We start from the raw sequence: 14,101 nt of genomic DNA on the forward strand, positions 1-14,101 counted from the left end.
GTCCTTCTATGCCAAGTGTTTTCTGGTTCCAGCTGCCTTCAGACTAAGAGTTCTTCTCAGATTCCTCATGATGCTTTTATGTGACTGTATCTTACAGTTAAAAAAAACCCACCATCCAAATTATCGACAGATCATTTCTTTGTCATTGGGCAAAGGTAAAAAAACAAAATCGACACATATGTCATTTAACAGTCAACTTGAATTGTCATTGTAGTTCTTGTTCCGGTACTTTGTACATGCAGGTACTCACTCTGCAGTTGTTCAGCTCCTCAGCTTTCACAATAATGGTCCCACATTTCTTCCCCGGAATCCCCCTGTGGACGACACCAACAACAAAACAGCTACAGGTCAGTGAAGGCAGCACCTTGACTTTGGTTACTTCCTTTCGCTGACACTACTGCCTCTCTGCTAGCTTACTGAAGAGCAGGGGAGGCGTACTCTGGAAACACCTTAGGTATCCTGACAGGTACTTCTGTTTAGACATTGGTTGTCTTGTGTGTACATTGTACCAATCTATGGAGACGTCTAGTTTGAAGGCAACCAGCTCCATAAACCTGAAACATGGAGGCACAGACTCCATCAGTGTACGTCTGAAACTAGTTCTACTTGACGCCATTTTTGAGAATCTGTTTTTAAAGAGATCAACATTGAGACCTAAGAGACAGATTTATGTTACAAAAAACTGTCACGATGTGGCCCCTCCCACCTGCAGATCAAGTCATCATCACCTCACCTGTTCCCCTGAGTCCCTAAGGACTGCCCCTGTAGTTTCTCCCTGCTAGCAAGTAACCAACCTCGGCTACAGTCTTGCTTGGCTCTCTGTTCAGGGTTTGTCTGGTTCTGGTTCTAGACTGGTTCACGTCCTCAGTTCTACGGTCTCAGTCCTGTCTGGCTCCTCGTCTACTCGCCTCATCTGGCTTTGACCTCACCTGCCTCCTCAGCTCATTGGATTTCTTCTCGCCCTTTTCTGTTCCCTCCGCCTCGCTGACCGCCTCCCCGGCTTTGACCCCCGCTGTCTCTATGCTCCCTGATGTCACCAGACGGGTGCGTCCGGACCCTGCTCCCTGATGTCACCAGACGGGTGCGTCCGGACCCTCATCTCTTTTCCTTTGTGCTCAACATCGGACTCGTCACCCCCCCGACCGGACCAGTACCTCCTTTTGAGCTCCACTGGTCTCAATATCCCTGTTCAACAATAAATTGAGGACAAATGTCATGCATGTGTGCAGATTATGGCATGATTCAGATAATGACCTTCAATAATTCAGTTATTTCATCCATCCAACCATCTTCTAAACCTGCTGAATCCCTGTCTGAGTCACAAGGTTGCCGAAGCAAACCCAGCGACTGTTGGGTGAAAGCAAGCTACACCCTAAACCGGTCACCCGTCTGTGTAAGGGCCACACTATCACTCACTCACTCACACTTAGGGGCAGTTTAGAGTCTGCAATCAAACTATAAAGCAAGGTTGGAAACTTGGAAGAAACCGGAGATCCTGGAGAAAACCCATGCATGGACCGGGAGTTCATGGAAACCCCGAACAGAGAGAACCTAGCCGGAATTTGAACTACAGGTTTCTTACTGTTAGGTGAGAGTGCAAACCACTACACCACTGTGCAGGATTATACAGTTAAGCACTGTTGACTTTGCATGAATTGTAAAATATTTCTAACTTGTTCTTTTTTTGTGTATATTGCTGGCTCAGGATTGGCCCCTTCAGGTTACTCACAGGTTTGTAATGAAATTGTTATTATATATATTTATGGATGAGCATAAATCAAATGAAATGAAGCCATTTGTTCATTCATTCAACTGTCATCTCACTACTGTAAAGCTAATTGCATAATTTGAAGTGTTTCCCCTTGATAGGATGTAAGCCTTTAAGGACATATTTAATGTCATGACATCACAAAAACAATCATCACTTATAGAATCTCACAGCACTGATTGACTTAGTTGAGATAATGTCATTAAGCTTTGGAACCTTTCAAGATGTCTACCAGACTAAAGCCATGTGTGAGCTAACGAAACACATACATGGATGGTATTACTGCTGCCTAGCAGTAAAGATAAATCACGACAACCTACCCCCCCCCCCCCCCCCCCGGGGTAGGTGAATTGTGAATTCAGATGAACAATCGCAGAACAGCTTTTGTAAAAACTTTAAAGCTTCTTAGGAAGAATGTAGTTTTTAAAGTAAAAGGAAAGAACTGGAGCACCTTCATCATCCATGACCACTCCCGAGTATCCGTTACGTTTTAATACTCCACTGCTTGACGACTTCTGGTGACCTCTAAGCATTTTCACTGGAATTCTTTAGATAAAAAGGGCTGTTAAGGGAGGTTATGGATATGAAAGACATGGAAAATTTTCAGAAGGAGAATGCAACTAAGTGTTGTTGCAGCCGTGAGACTGTGTTATGTGCAAATAGGGGTGTGACGATGACCACGGTACTTTTTATTTTTATAAGTTCTGCATAGTGATTAGAACTATAATAAACACATAAAAAACGTTCATCTTTGCTGATAATTTATGCAAACATACTATTTTATGGAACACGCTTGTATGGAGGTGAACTTTGAGAGACAATTTCAGTCACGCTTGACTTGAAGTAACTGAAATAACCTGCAAAATCCTTGTTAGCGATCTGGAGATTGAGCGGCACAAACAATACCTTGCACTGAGCAAAGTAGGATGTGGTTGAGTGAGTGGGAGTCAGGTGTGCGGCATCCAGGAAGTGTGCGCTGGGGTTGCTGGGAGATGTAGTGATCAGAACTCTGGAGACGGTTCACATCGGTGACCAGAGGGGGAGTCAGAGCTCTGACTTCTGACAGTAACCTCCTCATCACCTCTGTTTCCTGCACCAACATGTATATTGAAATCTGCGCCAATGACATCCCTCTCAGTTCTAGAGATACTCATCATCATTTCATCAAGGTCCTATCAGAATTTGTCCTACTCCTCCAGCTGACATCCTTCCTGTGGGGCAAACCCACTAACAACATTAACCATCACATCATCTATTTCCATCTTCAGACTCAACAGCACAGATGGCAGTCATTGGTAACCCGGGCCTCGACCGGAGGCAGAATATTCAAGTTGGAGACAGGCGAAGTTCCAAATTTGACATAAACACAGAAAGTTGAGATTTCACTAGACAGAGAGACAGCTTGTTAAGGAAAGGGGAAGGGACAGGATGATGGGGAAAAACACAAGAGGAAAGCTGAGGTCAGCAGCAGAGCCTGGACTGACACGGCTTGGTGGACGCTCTAGAGCGTGTAAAGCTACGTTTACACCACCCTCAGGAACGCACATTCAAGCAACCACAATAAAATGTCTTTATTAACGCGTGGATATGCACGTTTTGGGCTACCTGGTCTGAACGCGCCTTAAAAGATAAACCAGGTGGAACTTTGACCAATCAGACTTGGCTTTGGTAATAATGCAAGAATGACATCTTCTTTAATTTACGGGAGTGTCAGCCAGTTTTAAGTTGATCATGGAAGAGAATTTAATATTTGCAGTTTGTGCCAGAATTAGCTGACATTAAGTCTTTCGTATGTTAGAATACAGCCGTGAAAGGAAAAGCCAGGATCAAGATGTGTGAGATTTGCACCGCTTCCACATTTCACACTAAGCCTCTTTCAACTGTAGGGGGGGACATGGACTCGTATGGGGTAGTGACAGTCCAGTTTGAACACTATAGGCTAAACGCACGTCACGTGCCTGGTGTAAACGTAGCATGACAAACACCACTACGACATGGTAGAGAAGGATGTGTGAGAAATCTATGTGTTCAGAGAGAAATGGACATAGGTGATGAGTTAGAGTTTTCCAAGGATCACATGGGAGAGTTGAAGGAATAAAGGTAAGAGTGGTGACATGGCTGGAGCATGACAGGCTGAGCAATCTGTGTTTGTATGTTTGTCCTTCAAGCACAGAGAGGATTGGTCCAAGCTACTACCATGAGGAAAGTACAGCAGGCCTAGAAAAGGCGATTACTGCACTGATGTGTCAACTCTCATTAAAATATTGGTAGCTAAAGAGGTTACAGATGAGGAGGAGCCGGAACAGGAGGATATCGTTTGTCTTAACTCCTGATGGTTCCAGGAATTTGACTTTCACAAGCTCCATCACAAGAGCCCCATCTGGCAAAAGTCGACTCAGGCAGTCATTTAGCCAGCCCAGATTGGGGTCGAGGACCTCCACGTCACTGTAATTCAAAGTCTCCTTTTACCACAGCACAAGCATCTGAGATGAACATGCTTAGGAAATGGCACATTTATCAAAAAGAAATGGATATTGGAGCCAGTGAGCTGAAAGCTTTTCTTTATTTCTTTTTTATGTGTGAAAATGCAAAATGAATACGTTTCTGGAAAAAATCCAAAGACTGGGGTGAAAAAGGAGAATTGGAACACTTGGAGGCAAGAATCCTTTTTTTCTCCCACATTTTCCATTAATTACAGATTCCATGGAAAGTTGGGGTCACACATCTCACACGCATTATATTTAGAGTAAAAGGCAAATATTCAGACTATAGACAGAAAGGAGAAAAAGTCATGATCTCAGGGACAGTAGAAAAAAAAGATTGAAACTGAACGTCAAAAAGGTTGCGCATGTAGAACAATAATGACTCAAGTCAGCATCTTTGCAGACACATACGCCACAAAACTTTGAACTGAAGTGAGCAAAAGATGAATAAAGATGAAAGTTTTCAGGTAAAGCATAGAGTTCTACATTCACATAATAGTTCTATGTAGCATCGAGGTTATTAGTAAAGAAAGAGGAAATACTTGAAAGCTTTTAAAGTTGCATTAAAGGGAAACTCTAAAATTGAGCCGTCTTGTGTGCAATGCTTCTTCCTCAGCACTGATGCATTGGTTTTCAATCCTAATCCTGAAATATTACATTTTATAATAATCAAATAATCACGATAAATAGTCTTTTTGTGCATCATGGTCTCAAATATGCAAAAATATCCATGGTAAGTATCACACATTTTACATTTAGCGGTAATACCGTTTCTATGACAGCGTAATACTCTTTCAGAATATTAAGACCCTTAATATTAGAGCTCTTTGGATTGACAGTCCATAAAACTGTCATGGCCGTTCTGTCATCTGATATGAATGTCTGAATTAAAGTTCATAAAATGTAAATAATATTTCATATATTTAATAATTGATGAACAATAAAGAATACTTAGGAAATCAGTGTAAATAGTCTTATACTCTGTTCATACCAAACTGTTCAAATTCTCCTCTCAACGTTTGTGTTCATAAACCTGATGCCCCTGGTGCAGATTAGCGTGTGGGCGGGGCTTCTACTAACCTTTGTTTATTGCTACATTGCTACATTATGGAGGACATGAAAGATGCTAAGAGACTAGCTGGAGTTTATTTATTTTGAAGAGCTCTGCAAAGGCCACAGTGTCAGAGATTCTCCCATTACAGGAAGCTTTTACTGCAGCTGCGTCTGCGTCTGCGTCTGCCTTACTTCCTTCTCTCTGTGAGCTAGTCTTGTGACTTGCTGTCCTGCATTAGTCCATGAAGAAAATGCTACAAAATACAAGTAGGGGATCGTTTTCTTCTTAAAAATACAAAATAAAAACATGAAACATCATAAGGTTTGGGATGAGCATCAACAGCACCAATGAGCTTCTGCTAGAGAATGTGAACATGTGACCTCTCTCTGTGACGGTACGTTCACTCCACTCAACACTGAAACCCAATGCTCCAGATGTTCATTTAGTGCAGTGGTTCTCAAACTGGGGGGGGGGGGGGGCGTGGAGGGGTCTCAGGGGTGGGGGGGCGAGTCACCTGGTGCGGGAAGCCTGGGAGGGGAGGAGGAGGGAAAATAGTTTTTTTCGTTGCAGAACATAAACAAACGGCGCTGTGGGACCACATATCCATGGGTCTTACATCACTTACATGAACCTAATCCTAACCGTGACATTTGAAGACGTAATTGTCATTAACGCCGGTTTTAATGTCTTAAAACAACGGTAAAGCCGCCCGGACGCTGACGCCCTATGCACACGCGACCGGTACGGAGTGGATACCTACACCTGCCTTTTCTCTGCAACTGTGATCAGATTGTTTGAAGAATGGAGAAATGCATATTTTGTGTGTTTGTGTTGTGTGTGGAGCACATACATGAGCATTGAGCCGCTGTTTTTGAGGTAAGAAAAAAAAGTACTGAAGAAATTTCTAAGCCACTCTGGAGGCTCTGAGGGATGGAACGGGGAAGTGAACCCTGAAGGAAGATCAGCCTTCAGCCCTGGAGAAGATCTCTGTGTCTTCCCACCACAAGAGAACAAAGCAGGAAAGGTTCCACACATGTATGATGGCTGTAATGCTCCTCCCCCTCCCAGGGAGGCGTGCCCCACAGTTTGAAGCATCCTTTATTTATTAAAAGTCAGAGCTCTGCAGCTGGAAGGCCTTTCCTGCCGTTAGTCAGATCTGTGAGATTGCATTTATTCTGACAGCTGTGTTGAATTGGTGCAGGTGTTCCTCACTAGTTTGGTGATTCAATAGAAGCTTCTGCTGTTAATATGTATGATTGACAGTTCATGATTAGATCTGTATTTGTGACGTATTCTTCCTCTGTATAATAACTACAGTGGTTCTGATCCCTGAGCTTTCTGGCAAGGCCAGAAGCCGGGGATCACATCACACCTGAGCCGGGGGGTGTCCGTGTCCCTGGGGGGTGGGTTCTGGTCCTTGCCCCTGAGTGCTGTGCCTCGCCAAATTTCCAATTGTGGCCGAGCTTGGTCGGGCCATGTTTACAACACCCCTGGTGAGCCCCCCTTTTCCCCGGGGTGCCCCCCTCCTGGGTGGGGACGGCTGGCCCCTGCCTTGCTCCTTTCTGAACCAACCGTGGGCCGGGTGGGTGGCTGCCTGGAGTGCGAGTGAGTCCCTTGGGGGTCCTGGCTCGTACCTGGGGTTGGGGGATGCCCAGAACTCCTGGGTGGTGATGGGGTGCTCGTCTGGGGCTGTGGCCACCCTTCTCAGGTGGGGCCCTGCGTTGGGCCCTTCTGGCGCGGCGGGGTGCTGCTCTCCTGGTTGGGCTGGGGCGGCGCTCCCTTTTCCCCCATGCCGGGGGAAAGACGCCGCACTGCTCTCTGGCTCCGGGGGCCCCGTGGTCGCCCTGCTGGCCCTGGCCTGGGTGGCGGTTGTTCCCTGCCGGTTCCCGTGTGGCGTTGGGGGGTTCCGGCTGCCGCTGCTGATGCGGCGGGGGTCTTGGTGTGGGGATGGCTGGGCGCTCCTCCTCCTTCTTTTTACATTCCACCATCCATTTTAGAAGAACATAAAGACTCACCTGAGCACAGGTGTTAGCTCACCTTTGCACTAACAGTTTGCATGACTGAATGACTGAAATATTTCACACTAGTTGGTTTTAAGGCATAAGTGTGCGTTTGTGAACACTATCGGTTTTGTGTACAAGTTTGACATGTGGACATTTTTGCAGCTAGCAGGTGTGTTGATGACATTTGAGTGTGTGTGTGGACAGGCTCCGCTCTTTTTGAACTACATTTGAACCTTACCATAATGATTAACAACCAGTAAACCTGTCTGCTATATGCTGCTTCATGGTCTTATCCCCCCTCCTATTATCACCCCTACCCACCCCCCCTCTCTCTAACGTCCCTCTCTCTTCTTCCCCTCTTTCCTTTTCCGTCCGGTCCAACACCAAAGATTTTCAAACATGGTTGAAATTAATAAAGTTTGGCCTCAATTCCAAAAGGGGTTTATTCAGTCATACCTCTGGTTTGTCTGAAGATTAATAACCCCTCTTGTTAAAGTAAAATATGTCCAACACAAGAGGCCCTCAGCTCTCATCTGTCTGCCCAGCTGTTGGACAGGACAAGTTAAAAAAAAAAGACTACAGTGGTTCTTCACAAAATTACAGACATTTATATCTGGGTCATTGTCTACATCCATCTTTGTGTGTTTTTTATTTTTAAAGATGTGTGCGCACTTGGAAGACCACAACATTGTAAATCAGATTTTTGATCTTTTCTGAGAAATCTTACAAAGTTTGGCTCATTGGTGTATGTTTTTATTAATGTTTGATGTTTTATCGTTTTCATTTAATGTTAATAACCTCAAAATTTGCTGTTTTCAAGACATGTTAGGGTTGTAGTGCAGAAAGGAGAATAATTACTTTTACAAAGCTACTGTAGCTGACGTACGTCTATGTATCAGACCTGTTTACAGCCATGCTACTATATTCTAGTAAGTAACGCTACTTTGCTGGCGATTCACACACCTGATTAAACTTGTTGTAAAATCAACCTGTCTGGCTGTTTAATGAACGAATGGGGCTCTAAAAGCAGCTCTGCTTGTTTCCAAGTCTCTCCATGGCCTTAAAGTACATCTCTGACATGTTAGCGTCACATGAACCATCTGGGACTCTGAGGACCTCAGGGACCGGCCTCCTGCGGGGGCCCAGAGTCAGGACTAAACAGCGTTTCAGTCTTATGCAGCTAAAAGCTGGAACAGTCTCTCTGAGGCTGTGCGACAGACCTCTACTGTGTTAAGGTTCAAATCCAGACTCAGAACCTTCCTGATTAGCCGTCTGTATCCCTGAAGGGTCCTCATCCTCACCTCTGTTCATGTTCTTTTCTCTGTACTGTCTTTTAAAGTCAGTTTTATAATGATTATGTATGTTTTGAATCTCTGTTATGTTTTGTGATTGTAATGCATTTTCCTGTTTTGTGTAGGAATTGTGCTACACAAATAGACTTGCCTTGCCTTAAAAGTGCTGCCAAATGTTTGACAATTGAAAATAAACTAAAATAATCCTCTAAAACAGTCTGTTTTTTGGTTTATTGTTGACTTGTTTTATGATTTTGCCTGCCTGCAGAACATCATGATCATTAAATGCCTTTTGAGGGGCTTCTAGTAGGAACAATACTCTTTAGTGCAGCTTGTAAAAAACAGGAAAAGACTTTGGTCTGCAACCAAAAAGGTTTCCAGCAGCCCTATAAACCACAGATATGAGTATTATTGATTTCAGCAAATTTACAAGAAAGTAATTTTGCATTTGTTATTGTCAAGTTCATGTTCCCAAAAAGCCACAAAACTTTTTCATTATTTAAGTAAACTAATTCTGAGTTGAGTGTGTTTTGAGGAAACTCTTGTTGGACTCTTTGGTTCAGATGTGAATATGAATTATTTAGTTCCATCTTTACCATTTGGTGAACTCTGCTCTCTACTTTGCAGAGATTTCACTTCATTGCTTCACTTTCTCTGAAATATTCATGTTGGAGCTCATTTCCTTGCTTTTAATGCTAAGTAACCGGTGGAACTCAGTCTGTGCTGGAGATTTACATTTGGACTTAAACTAGGAAAACTTGATCAGTTTTCATAGTACCGTGTACATTTATGAATGTACATGAATCCACTGAGTTCATGAAGATTTTATTGAAAAAATACATTTCAATACATTTTTGGGGCAAAAATTGTTTCGACGCACTGCATTGTGAGCATCGATGCACACTGGTCTTTTGCAGAGACTTCTGGGAAATTTCTAAGCCACTGAATTTAGGAATTGTAGGTTTTATTGAATTTTGATCTTTTACTGCACCACAATGTCACAAATGAAGATGAATTACCTGTAAATGAGGCGTTTCACCGCATCATAGGTTCAATTAAAAATACATTAAAAACCTATAAAAAACTTAATCTCATAACAACACTGATGTGTATTTTTGTTTTTACTTTTCTTAAAATAAACCAGTAAAAAGTCTTAAAGAGTAACTTTTCAATAAGAAATCATTAATTTAGCAGAAATGGAGTCATTCCCCTCTGTAATTTTGACATTCCCGTTTGGACGCTGCTCCACAGCTGCAGTTCAGTCGCTGCCCCACAGCTGCAGGTCAGTCGCTGCCCCACAGCTGCAGGTCTGGGTCTGCCCCACAGCTGCAGGTCAGCCGCTGCTCCACAGCTGCAGGTCAGTCGCTGCCCCACAGCTGCAGGTCAGCCGCTGCCCCACAGCTGCAGGTCTGCGTCTGCCCCACAGCTGCAGGTCAGCCGCTGCCCCACAGCTGCAGGTCAGCCGCTGCCCCACAGCTGCAGGTCAGCCGCTGCCCCACAGCTGCAGGTCAGCCGCTGCCCCACAGCTGCAGGTCAGCCGCTGCCCCACAGCTGCAGGTCAGTCGCTGCTCCACAGCTGCAGTTCAGTCGCTGCCCCACAGCTGCAGGTCAGTCGCTGCCCCACAGCTGCAGGTCTGCGTCTGCCCCACAGCTGCAGGTCAGCCGCTGCTCCACAGCTGCAGGTCAGTCGCTGCCCCACAGCTGCAGGTCAGCCGCTGCCCCACAGCTGCAGGTCTGCGTCTGCCCCACAGCTGCAGGTCAGCCGCTGCCCCACAGCTGCAGGTCAGCCGCTGCACCACAGCTGCAGGTCAGCCGCTGCCCCACAGCTGCAGGTCAGCCGCTGCCCCACAGCTGCAGGTCAGCCGCTGCCCCACAGCTGCAGGTCAGCCGCTGCCCCACAGCTGCAGGTCAGCCGCTGCCCCACAGCTGCAGGTCAGCCGCTGCCCCACAGCTGCAGGTCAGCCGCTGCCCCACAGCTGCAGGTCAGCCGCTGCCCCACAGCTGCAGGTCAGCCGCTGCACCACAGCTGCAGGTCAGCCGCTGCACCACAGCTGCAGGTCAGCCGCTGCTCCACAGCTGCAGGTCAGCCGCTGCCCCACAGCTGCAGGTCAGCCGCTGCCCCCCCCGGAGCAGTTGGTTTCTCCCACACAAACACTCTCCAGACGCCCACAGGGTCTGACTGAACGGATAATGACTGTAATTAGAGCTCCTTCATTTCCTTAAAGAGCTCTCCTGTTGACTCTGAATGCAGGTGTGTGACGTTCACACACAAACACACACAAACACACAACCGATGACAACAGCTGCAGTCTGGAGAAATGCTGAAAACGGCTTTTTTCTCACGGCGTGTGTTTCCATTAGGGTCAGTGGCAGATTTTGGGACACGGGGAATGCTGCTTTACAGCCTCTACAGACTTTTCTTTAAGGATTTATTAGACATTTTTATTTAAATTGTCATGATTTTTGTTAGATAGCACGTCTTAATGTTTGATATTTATAACAAAATGTTAACGTCAAATTATAGTTTATCCCTTTCTGAGAAACTGTTCATCAGTTTTTCTTGGCTGAGAAAATATCTTGTTTCAAATTCTTCCGATTATTTTAGGAAACTTTCTGAATCCTGCAGCAGTAGAACTGGAGAAAAGACACATCCAGCAGGTAACGGTGACATTCCTAAGTGTGTCTGTGGGGACAACAGCCTTTCTAGACTGCATTTGACCTATTTCAGATGTTGTTTTTGGCAGTGGAGGGCGGTGGAGCTTTCCTGTAATTATACCAGGCAACAGTGGATGCAGTTTATTTTGCAGGCGTTTTGGTTTGTTCGTTGGATTTCTAGCTTTATGAACAAACTTACAATGAAGCTGATTTAGCACAAAGCTGCTTCTATAATGAGCACAAACCTACTGAAAAAGCAGAAGTCTGTTTTTGTTTTTCTCTGTTTTAACATGAGCTGCATCTCTGAGCGTCTCCCATCAGCACAGAATGTGAGTAATCCACTTGAAAGTGTTTCCTTCATGAGCCCTCCAGAGCGTCTTTGCTTTCAGCCAGTATGACATGTATGAAGACCACCCTCTGTCAACACAGGGGTCCCTCATAACAGGACAGACGACACAGGTCTGAATGTTGGCGACAGACATGAGCTCTTCCTCTGACGGGGAAATCACAGACACTGAATTTGAACAGAGGCGTCTGCATGCTCTACATGTCCAGCTTGGCTTTAACATCTCAATGACACCTCTGTGTTTACATCTACATAGTGAAAAATATGTGAAGCAGAGACACACAAACACATATTTCTGTCAAATATTCAGCAGATGGATCTAAAATGGTTCTTGATTCTTTAGTGCTCTCATGGGTAAGAACAGAAAATAACAAGCATTAGAACAGCTGGAACAGCTGCACTCACTTACCCAAGAGGTTTTTCCAAGCGGCTGCCCAATGACCCCACTATCTCTCCGAGGGTGCAGTAAGCCTGGCCCAGGAAGTCCTACAAAGTCAGAGCAGAAACTGAACATTTGTGCCGGAAAACCCTAGAAAGGTCACCAGGTCACCGAGACGTAACAGTTGGAGTTAAAAACCACCACTCATTTGAACCAGCAGTGTCTGAAAAAATGCTAATTAGAAAACACATCTAGGACGACTTTCACTCTTCTAGGATGAGGACGTTTCAGTGAAAGTCATATGAAATGAGGTTTTGAAACTTTTATCGAGGAGGCTAAATCAACTTTGACAATTATGCAACATAAAGTGAGAAAAGCTCCTCTGCTTATCAGAGAAGAAAACATGGATGACCCACTAATGTTCACACCATCACGTAATAAGAACTTCACCAGGTTTAAAACAGATTATTAAAAGAATATGGTTTAAAAAAAAACATGCAAAACAAAATGATTATCAAAAGATGTTGAAATGAGGTTTCAGATCCTTACGCTAAAAGAGCAATCAAGAATGTCAGCTTAGCGCCTTCTTGAACGGGCGGCACACGTCTGGTGTGAACGTAGCTGAACCTTCAGAGGATTTAACCCTCTAAAGAGTGGGTCCAATGAATGTCACGCCCCTCCTATTATCGCTCTTGTTAGAATAAAGTGTCATCTTCACCACAATCACCAATGGCAGAGGTCATTTTTCAGAACTGGTATTCCAGCTCAACTCTGAGCAAACAACAAAATTCAATAAGGAACAATAAAATGGTTGATGTGTTCTTCCTGTTGGTGATGGAGACGCTGCGGTGCAGCCAGTCTCCGCCCAGCAGGACTGGGTCCTGCCTCTAATGGCTAAAGCGAGTAAATATATTAGTACGGTATTTGTAGAAATAGGATTTATTGTGAAAGTCTGGCTTGGTTGTTTTATAAGATCTAAAAAGTGAAAAAATGGTGAGGAATGAATGTGTTAAGATGAATAAAGAGGGAAAATCTCTCAAAGCTAGCAGCAAAAGCATAGCAGTAAGCTCCTTCTTTATCCTCTCATTGCACTATTTTATATTCAGCAAAGATCATAAATAACAAATAAAAAGGGGCAGGGCTAAAATGAGGTTAGATTGCCGTCTTTTTATCAAGTGTAATCAGACTGACCTGCTTTATTCCACTGTATAAAGCAGTCACTGCTCTTTATCTCCCTATAGACGTCTATCCTGCAGCAGACACTTCCTATTTGGAGTGAAGGGGGGAGGGGTGACTCAGTCCAGTTCTCATATACAGTCCAGAACAAAACACAGGCGGATGAGGCAAATTTGATGTGCAAATGGCATTAAGCTTGAAGACAGCCTTCCAATCAGGCACACAGCTCAGGATGTGTCTGTTCTCTACACAAAACAGAGACAGAAGGAGGTTCTTTTTGCTGATCCAGCTGTGAAAATGTGGGTTTTTTCACCCCGCTGCTTTGCTGCTTTTCCCTGAAACCCTCACTGGTTTCTGCTGGGCTCCCAGATGCCCTGCAGCTCTCTGGTAAAGTGTGGTGTAATGGCTGGGCTCTGTCGGTTCCCCTCTGAGGTTTGTATCCAGGCTGAGGAGGAGACGGGAAACTGTCTCTGAGCTCACACTAATGCTGCTCTTATATAAGATTATTGATCGGAAACTTGTGAGGGAAAGTGGAGCCAAGACAGAGCAGATCGAAGGCAGTCTGGATAAAGTTCCCAGAATCCATTGAATACTATTCAAAAAGCCACAGGGGGCTGAAATGCTACAGAGGAACAGCAAACCCATAGAGTTCAATAGGATGTCGTCCACCTTCTGCAGCTTCAACTCTTGTGGGAAGGCTGTGCACAGGCTTGAGGAGTGTTTCTAGGACCCCTCTCCATCAGGTGACGTGGTCGACCACTTGGTGGCTGAGCTGCTGTTGTTCCCAAACTCTGATAGAGCTGACAGCTCTAGACAGATTTAGGAGGATATTTAACCTCTGGATCTGTTGTCCAGGTGGCGTCCTATGACAGTTCCACACTGGAATTCACTGAGAGAGGAACATTCTTTCACAAATGTTTGTAGAAACAGTCTGCATGTCTGACT

The 14,101-nt window shown here is 44.9% G+C and overlaps 1 protein-coding gene across 4 annotated transcripts in view; it reads right to left on the bottom strand.

Annotated features, from left to right (window-relative positions):
* The window catches only part of LOC101158741 (copine-8), a 126,090-nt gene that overhangs the window by 39,094 nt on the left and 72,895 nt on the right, over window positions 1-14,101 (bottom strand). For all 4 annotated transcript variants that reach the window (XM_023952457.2, XM_078941880.1, XM_078941879.1 and 1 more), the window contains 2 exons: window positions 12,011-12,087; window positions 251-314 (listed from right to left, as the gene is read on the bottom strand). In XM_023952457.2, the coding sequence (XP_023808225.1) occupies window positions 251-314; window positions 12,011-12,087 (141 nt within the window). The remainder of the gene's footprint in view (window positions 1-250; window positions 315-12,010; window positions 12,088-14,101) is intronic.

The sequence above is a fragment of the Oryzias latipes genome, chromosome 23 (genome assembly GCF_053564925.1).
Source record: "Oryzias latipes strain Hd-rR chromosome 23, Olatipes_Hd-rR_3.1".
NCBI lineage: Eukaryota > Metazoa > Chordata > Actinopteri > Beloniformes > Adrianichthyidae > Oryzias > Oryzias latipes.